The sequence below is a fragment of the Oryx dammah genome, unplaced genomic scaffold, assembly GCF_014754425.2.
Source record: "Oryx dammah isolate SB20612 unplaced genomic scaffold, SCBI_Odam_1.1 HiC_scaffold_17, whole genome shotgun sequence".
NCBI lineage: Eukaryota > Metazoa > Chordata > Mammalia > Artiodactyla > Bovidae > Oryx > Oryx dammah.
Window position 1 is genome coordinate 16,293,645 of NW_024070201.1, and position 26,730 is coordinate 16,320,374.

Sequence of the window (26,730 nt, forward strand, 5' to 3'; positions counted from 1 at the left end):
GTCAATCTAATCACACTAGGACCACAGCCTTGTCTAACTCAATGAAACTAAGCCATGCCCATGGGGCAACTCTAGACGGGAGGGTCATGGTGGAGAGGTCTGACAGAATGTGGTCCACTGGAGAAGGGAATGGAAAACCACTTCAGTATTCTTGCCTAGAGAACCCCATGAACAGGATGAAAAGGCAAAATGATAGGATACTGAAAGAGGAACTCCCCAGGTCAGTAGGTGCCCAATATGCTACTGGAGATCAGTGGAGAAATAACTCCAGAAAGAATGAAGGGATGGAGCCAAAGCAAAAACAATACACAGCTGTGGATGTGACTGGTGATAGAAGCAAGGTCCAATGCTGTAAAGAGCAATATTGCATAGGAACCTGGAATGTCAGGTCCATGAATCAAGGCAAATTGGAAGTGGTCAAACAGCAGATGGAAAGAGTGAACATCGATATTCTAAGAATCAGCGAACTAAAATGGACTGGAATGGGTGAATTTAACTCAGATGACCATTATATCTACTACTGCAAGCAGGAGTCCCTCAGAAGAAATGGAGTAGCCATCATGGTCAACAAAAGAGTCCGAAATGCAGTACTTGGATGCAATCTCAAAAACGACAGAATGATCTCTGTTTGTTTCCAAGGCAAACCATTCAGTATCACGGTAATCCAAGTCTATGCCCCAACCAGTAATGCTGAAGAAGCTGAAGTTGAACAGTTCTATGAAGACCTCCAAGACCTTGTAGAACTAACACCCAGAAAAGATGTCCTTTTCATTATAGGGGACTGGAATGCAAAAGTAGGAAGTCAAGAAACACCTGGAGTAACAGGCAAATTTGGCCTTGGAATGCGGAATGAAGCAGGGCAAAGACGAATACAGTTTTGCCAAGAAAATGCACTGGTCATAGCAAACACCCTCTTCCAACAACACAAGAGAAGACTCTACACATGGACGTCACCAGATGGTCAACACCAAAATCAGATTGATTATATTCTTTGCAGCCAAAGGTGGAGAGCTCTATACAGTCAACAAAAACAAGACCAGGAGCTGACTGTGGCTCAGATCGTGAACTCCTTATTATCAAATTCAGACTTAAATTGAAGAAAGTAGGGAAAACCACTAGACCATTCAGGTATGACCTACATCAAATCCCTTATGATTATACAGTGGAAGTGAGAAATAGATTTAAGGGCCTAGATCTGATAGATAGGGTGCCTGATGAACTATGGACGGAGGTTCATGACATTGTACAGGAGACAGGGATCAAGACCATCCCCATGGAAAAGAAATGCAAAAAAGCAAAATGGCTGTCTGGGCAGGCCTTACAAAGAGCTGTGAAAAGAAGAGAAGCAAAAAGCAAAGGAGAAAAGGAAAGATATAACCATCTGAATGCAGAGTTCCAAAGAATAGCAAGAAGAGATAAGAAAGCCTTCTTCAGCGATCAATGCAAAGAAATAGAGGAAAACAACAAAATGGGAAAGACTAGAGATCCTCTTCAAGAAAATTAGAGATACCAAGGGAACATTGCATGCAAAGATGGGCTCGATAAAGGACAGAAATGGTCTGGACCTAACAGAAGCAGAAGATCTTAAGAAGAGGTGGAAAGAATACACAGAAGAACTGTACAAAAAAGATCTTCATGACCCAGATAATAACGATGGTGTGATCACTCATCTAGAGCCAGACATCCTGGAATGTGAAGTCAAGTGGGCCTTAGAAAGCATCACTACAAAGCTAGTGGAGGTGATGGAATTCCAGTTGAGCTATTTCAAATCCAGAAAGGTGATGCTGTGAAAGTGCTGCACTCAATATGCCAGCAAATTTGGAAAACTCAGCAGTGGCCACAGGACTGGAATAGGTCAGTTTTCATTCCAATCCCAAAGAAAGGCAATGCCAAAGAATGCTCAAACTACTGCACAATTTCACTCATCTCACACACTAGTAAAGTGCAAAATTCTCCAAGCCAGGCTTCAGCAATACGTGAACCACGAACTTCCAGATGTTCAAGCTGGTTTTAGAAAAGCCAGAGGAACCAGAGACCAAACTGCCAACATCCACTGGATCATCACAAAAGCAAGAGTTCCAGAAAAACATCTATTTCTGTTTTATTGACTATGCCAAAGCCTTTGACTGTGTGGATCATAATAAACTTGAAAATTCTGAAAGAGATGGGAATACCAGACCACCTAACCTGCCTCTTGAGAAATCTATATGCAGGTTAGGAAGCAACAGTTAGAACTGGACATAGAACAACAGACTGGTTCCAAGTAGAAAAAGGAGTATGTCCAGGCTGTATATTGTCACCCTGTTTATTTAACTTATATGCAGAGTATATCATGAGAAATGCTAGGCTGGAAGAAGTACAAGCTGGGATCAAGATTGCCAGGAGAAATATCAATAACCTCAGATATGCAGATGACACCACCCTTATGGCAGAAAGTGAAGAGGAGCTAAAAAGCCTCTTGATGAAAGTGAAAGAGGAGAGTGAAAAAGTTGGCTTAAAGCTCAAAATTCAGAAAACAAAGATCATGGCATCCGGTCCCATTACTTCATGGGAAATAGATGGGGAAACAGTGGAAACAGTGTCAGACTTTACACTGCAGATGGTGATTGCAGCCATGAAATTAAAAGACGCTTACTCCTTGGAAGAAAAGTTATGACCAACCTAGATAGCATATTGAAAACCAGAGACATTACTTTGCCAACAAAGGTCCGTCTAGTCAAGGCTATCGTTTTTCCAGTGGACATGGATGGATGTGAGAGTTGGACTATAACCAAAGAATTGATTCTTTTGAACTGTGGTGTTGGAGAAGACTCTTGAGAGTCTCCTGGACTGCAACAAGATCCAACCAGTCCATTCTGAAGGAGATCAACCCTGGAATTTCTTTGGAAGGAATGATGGTAAAGCTGAAACTCCAGTACTTTGGCCACCTCATGCGAAGAGTTGACTCACTGGAAAAGACTCTGATGCTGGGAGGGATTGGGGGCAGGAGGAGAAGGGGACTACTGAGGATGAGATGGCTGGATGGCATCACTGACTCGATGGACGTGAGTCTGAGTGAACTCCGGGAGTTAGTGATGGACAGGGAGGCCTGGCGTGTTGCAATTCATGAGGTCACAAAGAGTCAGACACGACTGAGCGACTGAACTGAACTGAACTGATGGCTCTCTGAAGTCAATTATTTCAATTGCCTAGAGTTAAATCTTAGGCAAAGGTCAAGCAGTACTTACTGCTTTTGGAACCAATCTCGGACTTTTGGGAATAGGCAATCTATATGTTAAAAATAATTATTTAAATATCTCTGATCATCTTTTTTTCCCTGTACTCAAATTATAATCTAGTTAGGAAAACATTAAATAAAAAGATATAAACATTATTATAAATTTAAGTAATAGTTCAATAGGATAGAAAAGATAGCACAAGCCAGTAGGAGACAACACAGTCTTTAGGAGTTAAGGGAGAAATTATTTCAGGCTATTGTCATCAGAAAAAACTTTATATATTATAAAGGAAACAAACAAACAAGTTGAGCTATATGTTAAAAAGAAGTGAATGGAAAGGAAAAGGAAATTTATTCCATTAAGAGTTGACAAAAGTGTGAAGGCTACAAGGCACCTGCATAAATTCAGATGAAAGGGAGCAAACGAATTTAGTTGTAACAGTATGGTTAGGAGCATAGATCCTGAAGGCAGACTCTGATCTTGTCTCTGCCCTTGACTCATTTCATAACTCTGTACAAATTATGGAACCTCTTTATGCTCCAATTTCTTTTAAAAATGTGGGCAAAACCATGAAAAAAACTTTCCACTATGATTATATCAGTTACATGAGTTAATGTATGTAAAGCTTTTAGACAGTATCTAGCACAAAGGGCTCCAAAAATAATTTAAAAGGAGAGCTCACACAGATTCATGAACTAACTGAACCCAAGGCTAGTCTAATAACATAAATGAGTGAAGCAGGTAGACTTTAGAAATACACTGTTTGCCATTAAATACATAGGAACTGTCTTCATTTCAAAAAAATTAAGCATTCTCTTCCATTTTTCTTAAAACACACATTCCTATTCCTTCTAGCTTTTCCCCCCACTTCTAAAACAGATGTAAGTTTAAGAAATAATTTTCATTTAAGTCTATTATAAGATAAAGACATTAGTATGAGCACAGTGATGAATAACAACAGATACTCAGTCATACTGCAGGCAATCATAGAAAGCAGTAGGAACCCTAGAGAACCTGAAAATATAGTTGCACCTAAAGAAGGCCATTGATAGTCTTAGCTACTGCTGTCAAAAGATACTGTGGTCTAATGTTTTCAGATGTGGTCAATTTTCAAAAGAAGCTGAAAATTCAGAGTCCTGTAAAAGCTGCTAATACTCATATACAATCAATTTTTTCAGTGCTTCCAATGAATATTCGGGCCTGATATCCTTTAGGAGTGATTTGTTTGATCTCTTTGCTGTCCAAGGGACTCTCAAGGGTCTTCTCTAATGCCATAGTTCAAAAGGATCAATTCTTTGACACTCAGCTTTCTTTATGGTCCAACTCTCACATCTATACATGACTACTGGAAAAACTATAGCTTTGACTAGACAGACCTTTGTCAGTGAAGTAATGTCTCTGCTTTTTAATATACTATCTAGGTTTGTTATAGCTTTTCTTCCAAGGAGCAAGTGTCTCTTAATTTAATGGCTGCAGTCACCATCTATAGTCATTTGGAGCCCAAGAAGATAGAGTCTGTCACTGTTTCCATTGTTTACCCAGCTATTTACCATGAAATGATGGGACTGGATGCCATGATCTTCGTTTTTTGAATGTTGAGTTTTAAGCCAACTTTTTCACTCTCCTCTTTCACACTTCATCAAGAGGCTCTTTAGTTTTTCTTTACTTTCTGCAATAAGGCTGGTATCATCTGTATTTCTGAGGTTATTGATATTTTCCCCAGAAACCCTGATTCCACCTTGTGCTTCATCCAGCCAGGCATTTTGCATGGGTACTCTGCATATAAGTTAAATAAGCAGGGTAACAATGTACAGTCTTGACATACTCCTTTCCCAATCTGGAACCAGTCTATTGTTCCATGTCCTTCTTGACCTGCATAGAGATTTCTCAGGAGGCAGGTAATGTGGTCTGGTATTCCCATCTCTTTAACAGTTTCCACAGGTTGTTGTGATCCACACAGTCAAAGGCTTTAGCATAGCCAATAAAGCAGAAGTAGATGTTTTTCTGGAACTCTCTTGCTCTATGATCCAAAGGATCTGGCAATTTGATCTCTGGTTCCCCTGCCTTTTCTAAATCCAGCTTGAACATCTGGAAGGTCTTGATTCACATACTGTTGAAGCCTAGCTTGAAAGATTCTGAGCATGACCTTGTTAGCATGTGAAGTGAGTGCAACTGTGCAGTAGGTTAAACATTCTTGGCATTGCTCTTCTTTGGGATTGGAATGAAAACTGACCACTTACAGTCCTATGGTCACTGCTGAGTTTTCCAAATTTGCTGGCATATGGAGTGCAGCACTTTAACAGTATCATCTTTTAGGATTTGAAATAGCTTAGCTAAAATTCCATCACCTCCACTAGCTTTGTTTGTAGTGATGCTTCCTAAGGCCCACTTGATTTCATACTCCAAGATGCCTGGCTCTAGGTGAGTGATCACACCACCCTGGTTATCTGGATCATTAAGATCTTTTTTGTATACTTCTGTGTATTCTAACCACCTTTGCTTAATATCTTCTGCTTCTGCTAGGTCCATACTGTTTCTGTCCTTTATTGTGCCCATTTTTGCATGAAATATTACCTTTTTATCTCTAATATTCTTGAAAAGATCTCTAGTCTTTCCCATTCTATTGTTTTCTTCTATTTCTTTGCATTGATTGCTGAGGAATGCTTCCTTACCTCTCCTTGCTATTCTTTGGAACTCTGCATTCAGATGAGTATTTATTTCCTTTTCTCCTTTGCCTTTAGTATTTTCAAAATTACAGGAACACTTTAAACTATTGGATCAAATCACCATTTTCAATTGCTGAAAGTGAAAAATATTTTAAATGGCTGTGAAAAAAAAAATCAGGCAAATTTAATCTTTAGTGCACAAAATCAGGCTGTTTTTATGGTTCATTTAGGACAGATTACAAACTCATTTAAATGCTCACTTCTCTGAATTTTTAAAAAATGAGTCAAAAAAAGTCTCCAACCAGGGCAGCACTAATAAGTTCAGAATTCAGTAGTATTTTAAGTGACAATATGTGTAAATTTTAGCAGAATGATGCTTCCACCTCAAAAGGCTGAGGACTTATTCCTGCCAAGAGTTAATAACTCATTTCATTTACATTAGATTCAAAAAAAAAAAACCTCAGGGTCATTATGTAGAACAACTGGCATTCTTAAAAGTGTAAATGTCAAAAAGACAAAGAAAAGTTGAAAAACTGCTTCAAATTAAAGAACGCTAAAGAGAATTGACAACTAAATGTAATGCAGGATCATGGATCAAATCCTAGATCAGATGGAAAACTTACCATGAGGTACTGACAGACTCTCCTCAACCAAACTTTCGGCAGGTTACTCTGAGCCCAGACCACCAGACCACCTTACCTGCCACCAGAGAAATCTGTACGCAGGTCAAGAAGCAACACTTAGAACCAGACATGGAAAAACCGACTGGTTCAAAATTGGGAAAGGAGTATGTCAAGGTTGTATATTATCACCTTGCTTATTTAACTTATATGCAGAGTACATCATGCAAAATGCTGGGCTGGAAGAATGAAGCACAAGCTGGAATCAAGTTTTCCAAGAAAATATCAATAACCTCTGATATGCAGATGACACCACCCTTATGGCATAAAGAGAAGAACTAAAGAGCTTCTTGATGAAGTTGAAAGAGGAGAATGAAAAACCTGGCTTAAAATTCAATATTCAAAAAAACTAGGATCATGGCATCTGATCCCATCACTTCATAGCAAATAGATGGGGAAACAATGCAAACAGTGACAGACTTTATTTTCTTGGGCTCCAAAATTTCTGCAGATGGTGACTGCAGCCATTAAATTAAAAGATACTTACTCCTTGAAAGAAAATTTATGACAAGCCTAGACAGCATATTAAAAAGCAGAGACATTACTTCACCAACAAAGGTCCATATAGTCAAAGCTATAGTTTTTCCAATAGTCATGTATGGGTGTGAGAGTTGGACCATAAAGAAGGCTGAGTGCCAAAGAAATGATGCTTTCGAACTGTAGTGTTGGAGAAGACTCTTGAGAGTCCCTTGGACTGCAAGGAGATCAAACCAGTCAATCCTAAAGGAAATCAGTCCTGAATATTCATTGGAAGGACTGATGCTGAAGCCGAAACTACAATACTTTGGCACCTTATGCGAAGCACCGACTCATTGGAAAAGATGCTGATGCTGGGAAAGATTGAAGGCAGAAGGAGAAAGGGATGACAGAGGACAAGATGCACTGACTTGATGCACATGAGTCTGAGCAAGCTCTGGGAGTTGGTGATGGACAGGGAAGCCTGGCATGCTGCAGTCCATGGGGTCGCAAAGTGCTGGACATGACTGAGCTACTGAACTAAACTGACTCTGGGCCCAAATGGGCCCTGTCCTTAGGCATGTCTGCTGCTGCTGCTGCTGCTACTAAGTCGCTTCAGTCGTGTCCGACTCTTAGCAACCCCATGGACTGCAGCCCACCAGGCTCCTCCATCCACAGGATCTTCCAGGCAAGAGTACTAGAGTGGGGTGTCAGTGCCTTATCCTGGGCATGTCTAGTGCCCTATTTTAGCAAGAATCCTGTTAAGTCACAGTTTAGCCACAATCCACTATCCTCCATTATATGATCATCCTTGGTAACTGACCAAGTTCCTTATACCTATCTTTCCCCCAGGTGATGTTTGATCACTGTGGTGTGCCTTCAGGAAGAATCCTATTGTAGCCAGAATTCTCCCTTCCTACTGATGTTTCTTGTTAGTAATTTTCTATCCATGCACACTGCCCCACCCTCAACCGTGGGCTCTCTGCCTATAAATCTCCATTTTTCCTTATTACATTTGAAATTGAGTCCACCCCTATACTCTCTTCCTTTATTCCAATAGTTCCTGAGTAAAATCTGTTTTTGTTGCTTTAACTACTGTCAAAGTCTGGTTTTCTTTGACAGTAGTATAAAGTGCAACTAGCAAATTTTCAAGATGGACTGTATGAGCATGATAAGAGCATTTGATTAATGTTGGACTTCCTGAATTTGAGGCATACACTGCAGTTTCATAGAACAAGGGGCTGGAAAAGTTTTTCTGTGACAAGACCAGATAGTATGTATTTCAGGCATAGAAGGTGATCTATGTCTCTATCACATATTCTTTTTTGTTTTTGTTCTTTACAACACTTTAAAAATGTAAAACCACTTTTAGATCAAGAGCTGTGTAAAAATAAGGGCTGAAGTTGGCTCATGAGCCACAGTTTGCCAACCCCTAATACAGACAATGTTCCTGCTCTTTAAAAATATGCAATGAACCATGTAAAGATAAAAGGTCATCATAGCTGCAACTTCCTCTCAACGATTGAGCAAATAATAACAATAACACATCAGAGAAAAAATTATGCCAAACTTAGCGCAGACACCTGATCAGCATAGCGTACTACAGCCCAGAACTCCTGAGACTCAAGCAATCCTCCTGCTGCAGAGTCCCAAAGCTAGAACTACAGGTGTGCACCACTACACCAAGCAGAGGATTAAAGCCAGATTTCTATTTCTTCCAAACTCTTTCTTCATATTTCTGTGCAGCATCAGTGGACACAGAGACAAGATTTTGGCAGCAATGAAAACAGACAGCAACATATTCACAATTGGTAAACCTATGTGAAAGGTGAAGGGAATTCACCATATTATGCTTACAATTTTTCTTAAAATCTGAAATTTTTTCAAGACAAAGAGTTTTTAAGAAAGCCATAGATGTCCCTGGGGAAGCCAGGACATGTGCAAGCCTCAATGTGCAAGCCTGAGGCATGGTTCTGGCGGCTCAGAAAAGAATGAGACTCTCACAAGGCAAAAGGTATCCTGTCATCTGGGTCATCTCAGTACATACCCATGGGTCCAAAGGTATCTAGATTCTCCTGTCATCACCAGCAAACTCCGACAAGGCAGCATAACTGGCACTGTCACGCCGTCTGGGTGCTTAAAATCCATGACAATCTTGAAATACAGACAGAAGCATGAAGAGCAATCAACCCAAAAAGTCATACGCTCCAAAAATAAGAGTGATTCATTGATTCTATCTTTTTAAGCTAATAGAGATTAAAACGTGGTGATGCTTATAGGAGAGCATAGCACAGTGGCTCTCAGACTTCAGTGCACATAAGAATCAACTGAATGATTAAAAGTAGGTCTACAGTAAGGCTCAGGAATCTGCATTTCTAACAATTACCTAAGGAAATTGTGATGCAGGTGGTCAGAGAAGCATTCATACTATGAAAAACATTAGTAGTCAAATTCAAGGACTTAGAACCTGAAACATTCATATCTTGGCTTTTTCACTTACTGGCCATATGATTCAGGACAACTCATTTAACACCTCTGTGTCCAGTTTCCTCAACTCTTATAGGATTGTCATAGTATCTGGTACATTGTAAACACAAAAACAGTAGATATTATTATTCATGTGCAGGCATGCAAAGTCACTTCAGTCATGTCCAACTTTTTGTGACTCTCTGGACTGTAGCCTGCCAGGTTCCTTTGTCCATGGGATTCTCCAGGCAAGAATACTGCAGTGGGTTGCCATGCCTTCCTCCAGAGGATCTTCCTGACTTAGGAACTGAACCTGCATCTCTTATATCTCCTGCACTGGCAGGTGGGTTCTTTATCACTAGTGCCATGTGGGAAGCCCATTTTAGAATATTAACAATTTAAGGAAAAGTAACTATTAGATGCAGGTTTTCATATAATTCATTTTTCCTTTAAAGTGACACATTTTAGACTTAAATATTTTCTTATTTATTCATTTATTTATTTGGCTGCACTGGGTCTTGGTTGCAGCACATGGGATCTAGTTTTCTGACCAGGGATTGAACCCTGGGCCTCTTGAATTTGGAGCACCATCTTAGCCATGGGACCATAAGGGAAATCTCCAAATGTGAATTTTAAAAAGGCACGTCAAAGGGCTAAAAAAAATTTAAGCGAACAAATCAATCCATGTGAAAAATAAATATGCCAACTAAGTATCAGTGGGATGAACATTATTTAGCATAATACCTTCATCAAAGGTAAATTTAGGACAGCACCAGGCACAAAAGCAAGCATTCAGTAACTAATACCTATTAATAATAATAATGATATTGGGTAAAACAGATGATATACATGAAAATTCTTCATAAATTATATAGAATTATATTGATCCTTATTGCAAAATTCAGACTTAAATTGAAGAAAACAGGGAAAACCACCAGGCCATTCAGGTATGACCTAAGTCAAATACCTTATGACTATACAGTAGAAGTGACAAATAGATTCAAGGGATTAGACCTGGTAAACAGAGTGCCTGAAAAACTATGGACGGAGGTTCATAACACTGTACAGCAGGTGGTGATCAAAACGAACCCCAAGAAAAAGAAATGCAAAAAGAAAAAATGGTTGTCTGAGGAGGCCTTACAAATAGCTGAGAAAAGTAGAGAAATGAAAGACAAAAGAGAAAAGGAAAGATACACACATCTGAATGAAGTGTTTCAAATAGTACACAGAGATAAGAAAGCCTTTTTAAGTGATTAGTGCAAAGAAACAGGAAAACAATGGAATGGGAAAGACTAGAGATCTTTTCAAGAAAATTAGAGATACCAAGGTAACATTTCATGCAAAGATGGGCTCATAAAGGACAGAAATGGTATGGATCTAATAGAAGCAGACGATATTGAGATGATGTAGCAAGAAAACAGAAGAACTGTACAAGAAAGTCTTAATGACCCAGATAACCACGATGGTGTGATCAATCACCAACAGCCAGACATCCTGGAGCATGAAGTCAAGCAGTCCTTAGGAAGCATCACTACAAAGCTAGGGGAGGTGATGGAATTCCAGTTGAGCTATTTCAAAGCCTAAAAGATGATACTGTTAAAGTGCTGCACTCCATATACCAACAAATTTGGAAAACTCAGCAGTGGCCACAGGACTGGAAAAGGTCATTTTTCATTCTAATCCCAAAGAAGGGCTTACCCTTCTGCACAGTTGCACTCACTTCACATGCTAGCAAGATCATGCTCAAAATCCTTCAAGCTAGGCTTCAACAGTATGTGAACCAAGAACTTCCAGATGTACAAGCTGGATTTAGAAAAGGCAGAGGAACCAGGGATCAAATTGCCAACAACCACTGGATCATAGAAAAAGCAAGGGAATTTCAGAAAAACATCTACTTCTGCTTCACTGACTACGCTAAAGGCTTTGACTTTCTACAACATGTGGAAAATTCTTAAACGGATGGGAAAACCAGACCATCCTACCGGCCTCCTGTGAAACCTGTATGCGGGTCAAGAAGCAACAGTTAGAACCAACTGGACATGGAAAAACGAACTGGTTCCAAATTGGGAAAGGAGTATTTCAAGGCTGTATACTGTCACCAGCTTATTTAACTTCTATGCAGAGTACATCATGCAAAATGCTGGGCTGGATGAAGCATAAGCTAGAATCAAGATTTCTGGGAGGAATATCAATAACTTCAGATATGCTGATGACACCACCCTAATGGCAGACAGTAAAGAAAAATTAATGAGCCTCTTGATGAAGTGTGAAAGAGGAGAGTGAGAAAGCTGGCTTAAAATTCAACATTCAAAAATCTAAGATCTAAAAGAAAAACAGAAAACGAAGATTATGGCATCCGGTTCCATCACTTCATGGCAAGCAGATAGGGAAAAAATGAAAACAGTGACAGAATTTATTTTCTTGGGCTCCAAAATCACTGAAGACAGCGATCACTATCATGAAATTAAAAGACACTTGGCTCCTTGAAAGAAAAGCTATGACCAACCTAGACAGCATATTAAAAAGCAGAGTCATCACTTTGCCAACAAAGGTCCATATAGTCAAAGCTATGGTTTTTCCAGTAGTCATGTATGGATGTGAGAGTTGGACCATAAGGAAGGCTGAGTGCCAAAGAATCAATGCTTTTGAATCTGTGGTGCTGAGAAGACTCCTGAGAGTCCCTTGGACAACAAAGAGATCAAACCACTCAATCCTAAAGGAAATCAGTCCTGAGTATTTACTGGAAGGACTGATGCTGAAGCTGAAGCTCCAACACTTTGACCACTTGATGAAAAGAGCCAACTCATTGGAAAAGACACAGACACTGGGAAAGATTGAGGGCAGGAAGAGAAGCGGGTGACAGAGGATGAGACAGTTGGATGGCATCACTGACTCAAGGGACATGAGTTTGAGCAAACTCCAGGAGATAGTGACGGACAGGGAACTCTGGCATGTTAGTTCATGGGGTCGCAAAGAGTCGTAAATGAGTGAGCGACTGAACAACAATAATACTGGTCTAAAAAACTCTGTCTTTTTCAGTTTCTCATATGCCCTTTCAAACTAAGTATGGAAAATAAAGTATGATGATAGAACTTAGTTTTCCAATTACCTGTTCCAAATGATGACACATAATTTCAAACAGTCCATAAAGCATTCTCCACACTCCAAAAGCATTCTATTTTAAAAACACTGTAGATAAATTATGTTTTGGACATGAAACGTACTGAAGCCTGTAACTTCCCTGAAATGTATAACTAAAAGAAGATGGGCCAACAGACTGAGGATCAATAGATGAACAGACATTTAATAAAGGAGATATATTAAAATGTTAACTGTAGTATCTAGGTGGTGAATTTAAACAGATTTATTGTATAATATGATCAACTTTTCTGTCTAAAAAATTTCATTATTAAATGTTGGGAAAAGGAGAGAAAGTACCATTGGAGCCCATTTTAAGCAAACATACATATAGGATTCAATTTTCTGAATAAACACTAAGGTCCACAAAAAAGAAACAATAATAGATTATTATTAATTTGGCTCAGTGGTAAAGAATCTACCTGCAATGCAGGAGACACAGGAGATGTGGGTTCCATCCCTGAGTCGAATCCCTGGGTTGGGAGGATCCCTGGAGGAGGAAATGGAAACTCACTCCAGTATTCTTACTGAAAAACCCCTAGAGGAGCCTGGAGGGCTACAGTCCAAATGGTCGCAAAGAGTGAGACACAACTGAGCACTGAGCACATACAAACATTAATTCCTTCATTAGAGATGATCAGCTATGACTCAAAGGAATGAAATCAATCTGGGTGAAAACGCTTGATGGGAAAACATCATCAAGTACTAGACTCAGACTCTACAGTTTTAGCACTTCCGTTCAGTCGCTCAGTCATGTCTGACTGTGCAAATCCAAGGACTGAAGAACGCCAGGCCTCCCTGTCCATCACCAACTCCCAGAGCTGGCTCAAACTCATGTCCATTGAGTCAGTGATGCCATCCAACCATTTCACCCTCTGTCGACCCCTTCTCCTCCTGCCCTCAGTCGTTCCCAGCATCAGGGTCTTTTCAAATGAGTCAGTTCTTCGCATCAGGTGGCCAAAGTATTGGAGTTTCAGCTTCAGCATCATCCTTCCAATGAATATTCAGGACTGATTTGCCTTAGAACTTACTGGTTGGATCTCCTTGCAGTCCAAGGGACTCTCAAGAGTCTTCTCCAACACCACAGTTCAAAAGCATCAATTCTTCGGTGCTCAGCTTTCTTCACAGTCCAACTCTCACATCCATACATGACAACAGGAGAAATCATAGCTTTGACTAGACGGACCTTTCTTGGCAAACTAATGTCTCTGCTTTTTAATACACTGTCTACGTTGGTCATAGTTTTTCTTCCAAGGAACAAGTATCTTTGAATTTGATGGCTGCAGTCACCATCTGCAGTGATTTTGGAGCCCCCAAAATTAAGTCTGTCGCTGTTTCTCTTGTTTCCCCATCTATTTCCCATGAAGTGATGGGATTGGATGCCATGATCTTAGTTTTCTGAATGCTGAGCTTTAAGTCGGGTTTTTCACTCTCCTCTTTCACTTTCATCAAGAGACTCTTTAGCAGTTCTTCGCTTTCTGCCATAACGGTGGTGTTATCTGCGTATGAGGTTATTGATATTTCTCCCAGCAATCTTGATTCCAGCTTGTGCTACATCCAGCCAGGCATTTCCCATGATATACTCTGCATAGAAGTTAAATAATAAGGAAGGTGACAATATACAGCATTGACTTGCTCTTTTCCCAATTTGGAACCAGTCTGCTGTTCCATTTCCAGTTCTAATTGTTGCTTCTTGACCTGCATACAGATTTCTCAGGAGGCAGGTAAGGTGGTCTGGTATTCCTATCTCTTGAAGAATTTTCCACAGTTTGTTGTGAACCACACAGTCAAAGCCTTGGGCTAGTTAATGAAGAAGAAGTAGATTTTTTGTGGAACTCTCTTGCTTTTGTGGTGATCCAACAGAAGTTGGCAATTTGATCTCTGGTTCCTCTGCCTTTTCTAAATCCAGCCTGAACATACGGGAGTTCATGGTTCACATATTATTGAAGCCTGGCTTGGAGAATTTTGAGCATTACTTTGCTAGCATCTAAGATCAGTCCAATTGTACAGTAGTTTGAATATTCTTTGGCATTACCTTCCTTTGGGATTGGAATGAAAACTGACCTTTTCCAGTCCTGTGGCCACTGCTGAGTTTTCCAAAGTTGCTGGCATATTGAGTGCAGCACTTTCATAGCATCATCTTTCAGGATTTGAAATAGATCAACTGGAATTCCATCACCTCCACTAGCTTTGTTCGTAGTGATGCTTTCTAAGGCCCACTTGACTTCACATTCCAGGATGTCTGGTTCTAGATGAGTGATCACACCATCGTGATTATCTGGGTCGTGAAGATCTTTTTTGTACAGTTCTTCTGTGTATTCTTGCCACCTCTTCTTAAGATCTTCTGCTTCTATTAGGTCCATACCATTTCTGTCCTTTATCGAGCCCATCTTTGCATGAAATGTTCCCTTGGTATCTCTAATTTTCTTGAAGAGATCTCTAGTCTTTCCCACTCTGTTCTTGTCCTCTATTTCTTTGCACTGATTGCTGAAGAAGGCTTTCTTCTCTCTTCTTGCTATTCTTTGGAACTCAGCATTCAGATGCTTATATCTTTCCGTTTCTACTTTGCTTTTCGCCTCTCTTCTTTTCACATCTATTTGTAAGGCCATCCAGACAGCCATTTTGCTTTTTTGCATTTCTTTTTCTTGGAGATGGTCTTGATCACTGCCTCCTGTACAATGTCATGAACCTCTGTCCATAGTTCTTCAAGCACTCTATCAGGTCTAATCCCTTTATCCTAGTTGTTACTTCCACTGTATAATAAGGGATTTGATTTAGGTCATACCTGAATGATGTAGTGGTTTTCCATACTTTCTTCAAGTCTGAACTTTACAATAAGGAGTTCATGATCTGAGTCACAGTCAGCTCCCATTCTTGTTTTTGCTGACTCGATAGAGCTTCTCCATCTTTGGCTGCAAAGAATATAATCAATCTGATTTCGGTATTGATCACCTGGTGATGTCCATGTGTAGAGTTGTCTCTCGTGTTGTAGGAAGAGGGTGTTTGCTATGACCAGTGTGTTCTCTTGTCAAAACTGTTAGCCTTTGTCCTGCTTCATTTTGTACTCCAAGGCCAAACTTGCCTGTTATGCCAGGTAGCTATTGACTTCCTCCTTTTGCATTCCAGTCCCCAATAATGAAAAGGACATCTTTTTGGGGTGTTAGTTCTAGAAGGTATTCTAGGTCTTCACAGAACCATTCAACTTCAGCTTCTTTAGCACTACTGGTTGGGGCATGGACTTGGATTACTGTAATATTGAATGGTTTGCCTTGGAAACGAACAGAGATCATTCTGTTGTTTTTGAGACTGCACCCAAGTACTGCATTTCGGACTCTTTTGTTGACTATGAGGCTATTCCATTTCTTCTAAGGGATTCTTGCCCACAGTAGTAGATATAATGGTCATCTGAGTTAAATTCATCCATTCCAGTCCATTTGAATTCACTGATTCCTAAAGTCAATGTTCACTCTTGCCAACTCCTGTCTGAACTCTTGTAACTTATCTTGATTCATGGACCTAACACTTCAGGTTCCTATGCAATATTGTTTTTTACATCATCAGACTTTACTTCCATTACCAGTCACATCCACAACTGGGTGTTGTTTTTGCTTTGGCTCCATCTCTTCGTTCTTTCTGGAGTTATTTCTCCACTCTTCTCCAGTAGCATATTGGGCACCTACCAACCTGGGGACTTTTCAGTGTCTTGTCTTTTTGCCTTTTCATACTGTTCATGGGGTTCTCAAGGCAAGAATACTGAAGTGGTTTGCCATTGCTTTCTCCAGTGGACCATGTTTTGTCAAAACTCTCTACCATGAACTGTCCATCTTGGATGGCCCTACACGGCACTGTTCATAGTTTCATTGAGTTAGACAAGGCTGTGGTCCATGTGATCAGTTTGATTAGTTTTCTGTGATTCTGGTTTTCATTCTGTCAGCCACCTGATGGATAAGGATAAAAGGCTTATGAAAGCTTCCTGATCAGAGAGACTGACTGTGGGGGAAACTGGGTCTTGTTCTCATGGGCAGGGCCATGCTCAGTAAATCTTTAAGCCAATTTTCTGTTGATGGGCGGGGCTGTGTTCCCTCCCTGTCATTGTCTCAGGTCAAACAACAGGGAGGGAATATTATAAAATCTATAATATTTTCCTGAAAACATTGCTTGTTAAAGACAAAAAAAAAAAAAAAAAAGACTTTTTCAAATGTTTATTAAGGATTCACAATCAACAATCCTTGCCAGCAACTGCTGAATCATTCTGCCCTGTAACAGCTTTGCTCCACTGGAAGTTTTTCCAATTATTCTTTTTGGTTTTACATATTTTATTTTCTGAGTCAATAAAGATCAAGTTCGCAACAAGTTCATGATGAGACAGGAAGAAAGGCAACAGGACACAATCACTGTAACAATGACATAGCCATTGAGGATACAACAAAACTGGTTATAACCAATGTGGCTCAAGATGGCTGAAGATTCAAATTCCAAAAGCACTTGGGCCTTATTATACTTTTACTGCAATGCATTAGCATGCTAAATGACACATTCTCAGACACCATGACAGGTCCCAGTTCAGTTCAGTTCAGTCGCTCAGTCATGCTGACCATAAAAGGACAAAAAGTGGGCTGTGGCCCAGTTCCTGGAAACTTCTGCCCCTTCTCTCAAACAGTTACAATAGTCCTCCTACTTTTTAGCATATGTAATTATCCAACCCATAAACTAAACACCCCACAGCCTGAAATCTGGTTCTCACCTTCTGAGACTGATCACATTCTGTCTATGGAATGTATATCTCTCTAAAAGATCTTATACTTTACTATGGCTCACTCTAGAACTCTTTTCCACATGAAGCCAAGAATCCTCACTTGGCAGCCATCCCAGGAATTCACCCAAGACCTGGGACATGACTATTCTTTCACACCTGCTTCTCCTGCAACAATGGGGCAAGATTAAGGATAATATTTAGTTAAAAAAAAAAAACAAAAAACCCTAGACATTCTGCTCTTATAAAACCTTTAACACAACCAAATACAACAGAAAGGAAACTGCAGACATAATTATCAAGTATTTACTGAAGTAAAGATAAGATGTGAGAAATGAAATATTTCCTGCTGAATCAGTAAACAAGGATGTCACAGTCATCAGCAATTGCAGTGACTCATTGGAAAAGACCCTGATACTGGAAAGATTGAGGACAAAAGAAGGGGATGACAAAGGATGAGGTGGTTAGAAAGCATCACCAACTCAACAGACATGAATCTGAGCAAACTCTGGGAAATACTGGAGGACAGAGAAACCTGGTGTGCTGCAGTCCATGGGTCACAAAAAGTCAGACATCTCTTAGCAACTGAACAATAACAATGTGGGCTGGTAAGCTCTGGGGGCACTCGAGAAGGAGAAGAAATCTGTGATCTAGCAGCCATCGGACTGCAACCACTCCCTATAATGAGCCCCAAGGAAGTTCAGGATGTGAAGAAAACTCAGGACACTGACCCCAGGATAGCAAGGTGCACATTACAGGAATGATTTCAGTGAGCCCAGACACTTGCATCTTCCCATACACAGAAAAGCATTAAATTCCTTAACTTGGGATATATGGTTTTCTTTCTATTAACAATCTTTTGATGTTCAGACTACTGTCTTTTGCTACAAAACTTCGCTCTTCCTTTCACCTCCTCAGACCAGTTCTTTCACGGTTACTTGAGATGCTGTCTCCCAGACTTGAAGTCCTAAAAATTCCCACAGAATAAAACATAACTCTCAACTTATAGGTTGTGAATATTTTTTAAGTTGACAGATGCATAACTGAAAAGTACATGATACTGATCTCCATGCTGGCTAAACAGGAAAATGAAAACATGTAACACTACTGGGAGCACTTCTGAGAAAGAAGACAAATTTAATCCTTATCCTTATCGGTTAAAAATAGGCTGAGACCTTTAACCTTTTGAAACTCTTAAGGATATATCAACAAGAGACAAGACATAAAGAATGATGTGTGATTCATAGAGAATGAAGAAAGCTGAGAGGATATATTTAGCTGGAGAAAATATTTCATGCCTGAGAATTTAGCAGACTACAAAGAAGCCTGCCAAATATAAATTTTCTGTAGTTGCACTAACTTTTTCATGGGATTCAAACTGCAACTGGGCAGGACCCTATTGGGCTTTCCTGAGACAGACCTCTTCCTGTAGCCTCTGTTTTAGCTCCTCTCAATAGTACCTAGGTAGTAGTAACTGACACATATTTCCTGAGTTTTTTTAGATGCTAAAACCACCACAAAAGGAAGAAATTAACTTCTTGATGACTATGAGCATGTAGCTCCCAAACTTCTGGTTCCTAAAGACTGATTATCATCAATCAGAGAACTGTGCAAGAGCTGACCACATACCTTGGGACACTCTCCTCCCTCACCTTGCTTTTTAAAAAGCTTTTCTGAGACTCTTTGAAGACTTCAGGGTTTTAGAGCATAAGCCACCCATCCTTGTATTGATGCCTTGAGAAAAAATGCTGCACTCTTCCTCACCACAATACAGTATCAGCAGATTGGCTTTGCTCTTTGCAGGCAAGCAAATACAAATTTGGTTCAGTAACAACCTGTAAGTAAGTTTGCTTGAAGTAAGTTTGCTTTTTATTTTAAACAGCACACAAAGGATTCCATATACCTCATCATGGCCATGTCTGCCACATTTGTGAGGAAGAAATTGTTAGGCAGTCACTGTAGGGCCAGGACCTCAGTTCATTTTTTTAACTTCAACTCCTTCTCCCATATAAACATTTTGCTCCACTGACTTAAAGCTATACTTGTTGCTCCAGATTCCAGGCATTCAGAGGAAACTCTCCCTGGCATGGAGGGTCATAAAACATCCAGACTCAAGACAGAACAATCAGTAACTGTTGACTAACTTATCAGATAAGAAAACACTAGAAGGACCATTAACTCTTAGCCCATACTTCTAGTCCTTATCTGGTCCCTAAATGATAGCCTGGGGTCATGAGAAAGAGTCACAGGATAGTGACTCAATGTCTAAGAAAACTCAAGGACAGAAGGATTTTTTTAAAAGTCATAAAAATGACAATCTGGACATAGGGACTTTCAAACTAACTGGTCAGAAATTATATACATCGGGAATGTGAGCCAACCAAAATTGAATAGATCAATACTGATAAAGATATAAACTGCTATAATTGCCACCCTTTGGGGGCACTTCACCCCCCTCTCAGTGTCTATGCTGGGAGCTTTATATTTCTCTCTCCTTTAAAATAAAACTCTGCCTATGTGACTATTGGTGTGTTTGTAAGTTCATTGTTTGGCTCCATGAACAAGAACTCGGATTATTGTTTTATCCTGGGAAGTAGAAAAGGAGTAAAAGAAAAGAAGAGACAAACACAACTGCAAGGATACAAGACTGAAGCAAATTACTTACAAAAAAATACAGCAATAACAAAAATGTCTGTTAACATGTTCCCTGGATTTATAAATACAGAATCCCACCATATCATGAGATAATTAGTCCACTGTTGGGGTGAAGAGGAACTCAGTACATTTTTAGTAAAACAAATACAGCTTTTTGTCACTCTACAAAAGATAATACTGCCAAAAGTATACTTTCCTAAGCTGAAAAGTACCTAGAAGAGAAGCCTTCTGGTATACCATATTTTTCCAAAGCAGAGGAATTTATACCTCCTACCTACACTACATAGGCTTCCCTGGTTGCTCAGATGGTAAAGAATCTGCCTGCAATTCAGGAGACCCATGTTCAATTTCTGGGTTGGGAAGATCCCCGAGAGGAGGGAATGGCAACCCACTCCAGTATTCTTGCCTAGAGAATTCCATGGACAAAGGAGCCTGGTAGGCAATAGTTCACGAGATCACAAAAGTTGGATATGAATGAATGACTAACACACACATACACACCTATACTACACATGCCTGCTTAGTTTCCAACCTTTAATAAAAGTTAAAATCAAAGGCCACAAGAAACCAGTTTCCCTTCCTCGCCTCCTACCTGGGAGCTGCAGACCAGAAGGGAGTGACAGGATATACTTAAAATGATGAAAGGGGAAAACCTAAAAGCAAGATTACTCTACCCAGCAAGGATCTCATTTAGATTCAACAGAGAAATTAAGAGTTCTACAGAAAAGCAAAAGAGAAGAGAATTCAGTATCACCAAACCAGCTTTACAACAAATGCTAAGAGAACTTCCCTAGGCAGAAAACACAAGAGAAGAAAAAGATACACCAAAACAATAAAGAAAATGGTAAGGGGAACATATATATTGATAATTAATTTGAATGTAAATGGATTAAATGCTCCAACCAAAAGACAAAGACTAACTAAATGGATATACAAACAAAACCCTATATATGCTGTCTACAAGTGAACCACTTCAGACCTAGGGGCACATATTGACTGAAAGAAGGGGATGGAAACAGATATTCCATGCAAATGGAAATTAAAAGAAAGCTGGAGTAGCAATACTCATATCAGATAAAATAGACTTTAAAATAAAGAATGTTACAGGAGACAAAGAACCATATTACATAATGATCAAGGGATCGATCCAAGAAGATATAACAATTATAAATATTTCTGCGCCCAAAATAGGAGCACCTCAATACATAAGGCAGATACTAACAACCACAAAATGGGAAATCAACAGTAAAATAATAATAGTGGGGGAATTTGTTGTTGTTATTCAGTCACTAAGTGACTAAGTACTCTTTGTGACCCCATGGACTGCAGCACAACAGGCTTCCTTGTCCTTCACTATCTCCAGAGTTTGCTCAAACTCATGCCCACTGAGTCAGTGATGCCATCCAACCATCTTATCCTCTGTTGCCCTCTTCTCCTGCCCTCAATCTTTCCCAGCATCACAGTCTTTTCCAGTGAGTTGGCTCTTCATATCAGGTGGCCAAAGTATTGGAGCTTCAGCTTCAGCATCAGTCCTTCCAATCAAATTCAGGGTTGATTTCCTTTAAGATTAACTGATTTGATCTCCAAGCTGTCCAAGGAACTCTCAAGAGTCTTCTCCAGTACCACAGATTCAAAAGCATCAATCCTTCAGCACTCAGCATTCTTTACAGCACAACTCTCATATCCATACATGACTACTGGAAAAATCATAGCTTTGACTATATGGACCTTTGTTGGCAAAGTGATGTTTCTGCTTTTCAATATGCTGTCTAGGTTTGTCAAAGCTTTTCTTCCAAGGAGTAAGCATCTTTTAATTTCATGCCTGTAGTAACTGTCCACAGTGATTTTGGAGTCTAAGAAAATAAAATCTACCACTATTTCCATTTTTTCCCCGTCTATTTACCATGACGTGATCGGACTGATGCCATGATCTTTGTTTTTTGAATGCTGAATTTTAAGCCAGCTTTTTCACTCTCCTCTTTCAGCTTTTTCACTCTCCTCTTTCACATTCATCAAGAGGCTCTTTAGTTCCTTTTCACTTTCTGTCATTGTGGGGGCTATCATCTGCATATCTGAGGTTGTTGATATTTCTCCCAGCAATCTTGATTCCAGCTTGTGAGTCATCCAGCTTGGCATTTTTCATAATGTCCTCTGCATATAAATTAAATAAGCAGAGTGGCAATATACAGTCTTGACATGCCCCTTTCCCAAACTGAATTTTTGTTAAAACGGGGGACTTTAACAGCCTACTTAGACCAATGGACAGATCATCCAGATAGAAAATAACTAAGGAAACACAATCTTTAAATGAAAAAAATGACACAATAGACCAAATAGATTTCACTAATATTTGTACAACATTCCACACAAAAGTGGCAGAATACACTTTCTTCTCAAGTGCACATAGAACATTCTCCAGGACAGGTTACATCTTGGGTCACAAATCAAGCCTCGGCACATTTAAGAAAACTGAAATCATATCATACATGTTTTCTGACCACATCGCCATGAGATTAGAAATCAATTACAAGAAAAAAACTATTAAAAACACAAACACGTGGAGGCTACCCTACTAAATAACCAAGAGCTCATGAGAAATCAAAGAGAAAATTTTAAAAATACATAGAAACAAAAACACAGTGACCCAAAACCTATGGAACACAGCAAAAGCAGTTCTAAGAGGAAAGTTTATGGCAATTCAATATCCCTTCAAGAAACAAGAAAAATCTCAAATATACAATCTAACCTTATACCTAGAGCAATTGTAGAAAGAAAAATTTTTAAACCCCAAATCATAAAGATCATAACAGAAATAAATGAAATAGAAAACAATAGTGAAGGACTTCCCTGGTGGGGTGGAGGAGTGATGAATTGTGAGACTGAGACTGACATACATGCACTGCCATGTATAAAACAGATAGCTAGGGTGAACCTGCTATATACATCACAGGGAGGTCAGTTTGAAACTTTGTGGTGACCTAGATGGGTGGGACTGGTGCGGACGGCGGGGTGGGAGGGAGGGAGGGAGGCCCACAGGGAGGGGCCTGTGTGTATACATATAGCTGATTTGTCAAGCTGTACAGCAGAAATTAATACAACATTGTAAAGCAATTATACTCCAATAAAACAACAACAAAAAAACAGTAAAAGTCATGAATTCACTTGTTAAATTCCTTGAAAAATGGAATCTCAAGATTACCAAGTCTCCTGAAACTCAAAAGAAGGAGAGGCAATGGCAGTGATAACACACCATGGAATCAATACAGAGGACACAGGACTTCCCATTTGAAAATGATTAAAGAAAGAAAACAAGCTCTGCTCCCTTGCTGCAGTCAGAAGCAATTTTCTAAAGTACAAGCCTTAATAGTCTTAAAACGAGGGGCAAAAACAAACTCATACATGATGATGTTGTATCTTATGGCATTTAACAGTGATCTGCAAGTAGTAGACAAAACAGCTAAATGGGGGCCAAAGGAACTTATTTCTCATTGCTTCTGAGTGAGGGTATATGAAGCAGAGTATCATTTGGTATTTCTGGTGTGAAAATTTTCCTAATTGATCAGATACTATGAACACATTTAAGCGACATACCTGGGAAATTGTCTACAATACTGCATAGGGGAAGCAAGCAATTCAAGAGCCAATCAAAAGTTAAACAGAAAACACCACAAACAAATCTACCCCAGAGCACACATCAGCAAATTCCACATTTCAAACACAACTCTGCCCCACACAAGGCATAAACACAAACTTGAAAAGATACGTGCTCCTCCATGTGCCTTATTTACAACAGCCAAGACATGAAAGCAACCTAAGAGTCCATTAATGCATAAACGAAAGTGAGACACATATACACATATACAAAATTATTCAGCCATAAAAAAAGGAGGAAACTTTGCCATTTACAGCAACATGGATGGACACAGAGTATATTAAGTAAAATAAATCAGATGAGAAAGACAAATATTATATGATCTCACTTATATGTGCAATCTTAAAAAAAAAAAAAAAAAGAGCAAATGTAACAAAACAGAAGCAGATCCAGATAAAGAGGATTGGTGATCCCAACAGGGGAGAAGGATAGGGGGATGAGTAAAATAGGTTAGGGAGATAAAGAGGTACAAAAGTCCAAACTTACAAAACAAATTAGCAAAAGGGATGTAATGTACAGCACAGAGATTACATTCAATAATACTATAATAACTTTGTGCAGCAACAGATGGTAACTAGTCTTATTGTGGTAATTATCTTACAGAATATAAAAATATCAAATTATTATCTTGTATCAGTTCAGTTCAGTCGCTCAGTCGTATCCGATTCTTTGCGATCCCATGAATCACAGCACACCAGGCTGCCCTGTCCATCACCAACTCCTGGAGTCCACCCAAACCCATGTCCATTGTGTTGGTGATGCCATTCAATCATCTCATCCTCTGTCGTCCCCTTCTCCTCCTGCCCTCAATCTCTCCCAGCACCAGCATCTTTCCCAATGAGTCAGCTCTCCGCATCAGGTCACCAAAGTATTGGAGTTTCAGCTTCAACATCAGTCCCTCCAATGAACACCCAGAACTGATCTTTAGGATGGACTGGTTGGATCTCCCTGCAGTCCAAGGGACTCTCAAGAGTCTTCTCCAACACCACACTTCAAAAGCATTCAAAGTTCAGCTTTCCTTATAGTCCACTCTCACATCCATACATGACCACTGGAAAAACCATAGCCTTGACTAGATGCACCTTTGTTGGCAAAGTAATGTCTCTGCTTTTTAATACACTGTCTATGTGGGCCATAACTTTCCTTCCAAGGAGTAAGCATCTTTTAATTTCATGGCTGCAATCACCATCTACAGTGATTTTGGAGTCCAGAAAAATAAAGTCAGCCACTGTTTCCACTGTTTCCTCATCTATTTGCCATGAACTGAGGAGACCAGATACCATGATCTTAGTTTTCTGAATGTTGAGCTTTAAGCCAACTTCTTCACTCTCCTCTTTCCCTTTCATCAAGAGGCTCTTTAGTTCTTCTTCACTTTTTGCCATAAAAGTGGTGTCATCTGTGTATCTGAGGTTATTGATACTTCTCCCAGCAACCTTGATTCTAGGTTGTGCTTCCTCCAGCCCAGCATTTTTCATGATGTACTCTGCATATAAGTTAAATAAGCAGGGTGACAATATACAGCCTTGACGTACTCCTTTTCCTATTTGGAACCAGTCTGTTGTTCCCTGTCCAGTCCTAACTGTTGCTTCCTGACCTGTATACAGTATTCTCAAGAGGCATGTCAGGTAATCTGGTATTCCCATCTCTTTCAGAATTTTCCACAGTTTATTGTGATCCACACAGCGAAAGGCTTCGGCATAGTCAATAAAGAAGAAATAGACGTTTTTCTGGAACTCTCTTACTTTTTCCATGATCCAGTGGATGTGAAAAGAAGAGAGGCGAAAAGCAAAGGAGAAAAGGAAAGATATAAGCATCTGAATGCAGAGTTCCAAAGAATAGCAAGAAGAGATAAGAAAGTCTTCTTCAGCGATCAATGCAAAGAAATAGAGGAAAACAACAGAATGGGAAAGACTAGAGATCTCTTCAAGAAAATCAGAGATACCAAGGGAACATTTCATGCAAAGATGGGCTCAATATAGGACAGAAACGGTCTTGACCTAACAGAAGCAGAAGATATTAAGAAGAGATGGCAAGAATACACGGAAGAACTATACAAAAAAGATCTTCATGACCCAGATAATAACGATGGTGTGATCACTCACCTAGAGCCAGACATATTGAAATGTGAAGTCAAGTGGGCCTTAGGAAGCATCACTATGAACAAAGCTAGTGGAGGCGATGGAATTTCAGTTGAGCTATTCATATTCTAAAAGATGATGCTGTGAAAGCGCTGCACTCAATATGCCAGCAAATTTGGAAAACTCAGCAGTGGCCACAGGACTGGAAAAGGTCAGTTTTCGTTCCAATCCCAAAGAAAGGCAATGCCAAAGAATGCTTAAACTACCGCACAACTGCACTCATCTCACATGCTAGTAAAGTAACGCTCAAAATTCTCCAAGCCAGGCTTCAACAATACGTGAACCGTGAACTTCCTGATGTTCAAGCTGGTTTTAGAAAAGGCAGAGGAACCAGAGATCAAATTGCCAGCATCCGCTGGATCATGGAAAAAGCAAGAGAGTTCCAGAAAAACATCTATTTCTGCTTTATTGACTATGCCAAAGCCTTTGACTGTGTGGATCACAATAAACTGTGGAAAATTCTGAAAGAGATGGGAATACCAGATCACCTAACCTGCCTCTTGAGAAATCTGTATGCAGGTCAGGAAGCAACAGTTAGAACTGGACATGGAACAACAGACTGTTTCCAAATAGGAAAAGGAGTACGTCAAGGCTGTATATTGTTCCCCTGCTTATTTAACTTATATGCAGAGTATATCATGAGAAATGCTGGACTGGAAGAAACACAAGCTGGAATCAAGATTGCCAGGAGAAATATCAATAACCTCAGATATGCAGATGACACCACCCTTATGGCAGAAAGTGAAGAGGAGCTAAAAAGCCTCTTGATGAAAGTGAAAGAGGAGAGTGAAAAAGTTGGCTTGAAGCTCAACATTCAGAAAACGAAGATCATGGCATCCAGTCCCATCACTTCATGGGAAATAGATGGGGAAACAGTAGAAACAGTGTCAGACTTTATTTGGGGGGGC

The 26,730-nt window shown here is 39.7% G+C and overlaps 1 protein-coding gene across 1 annotated transcript in view; it reads right to left on the bottom strand.

The window, feature by feature from the left end:
- ALKBH8 (alkB homolog 8, tRNA methyltransferase) overlaps positions 1–26,730 on the bottom strand; it is a 117,085-nt gene that overhangs the window by 53,056 nt on the left and 37,299 nt on the right. The window contains exon 7 of the mRNA XM_040257911.1: positions 9,068–9,174. Within this exon, the coding sequence (XP_040113845.1) occupies positions 9,068–9,174 (107 nt within the window). The remainder of the gene's footprint in view (positions 1–9,067; positions 9,175–26,730) is intronic.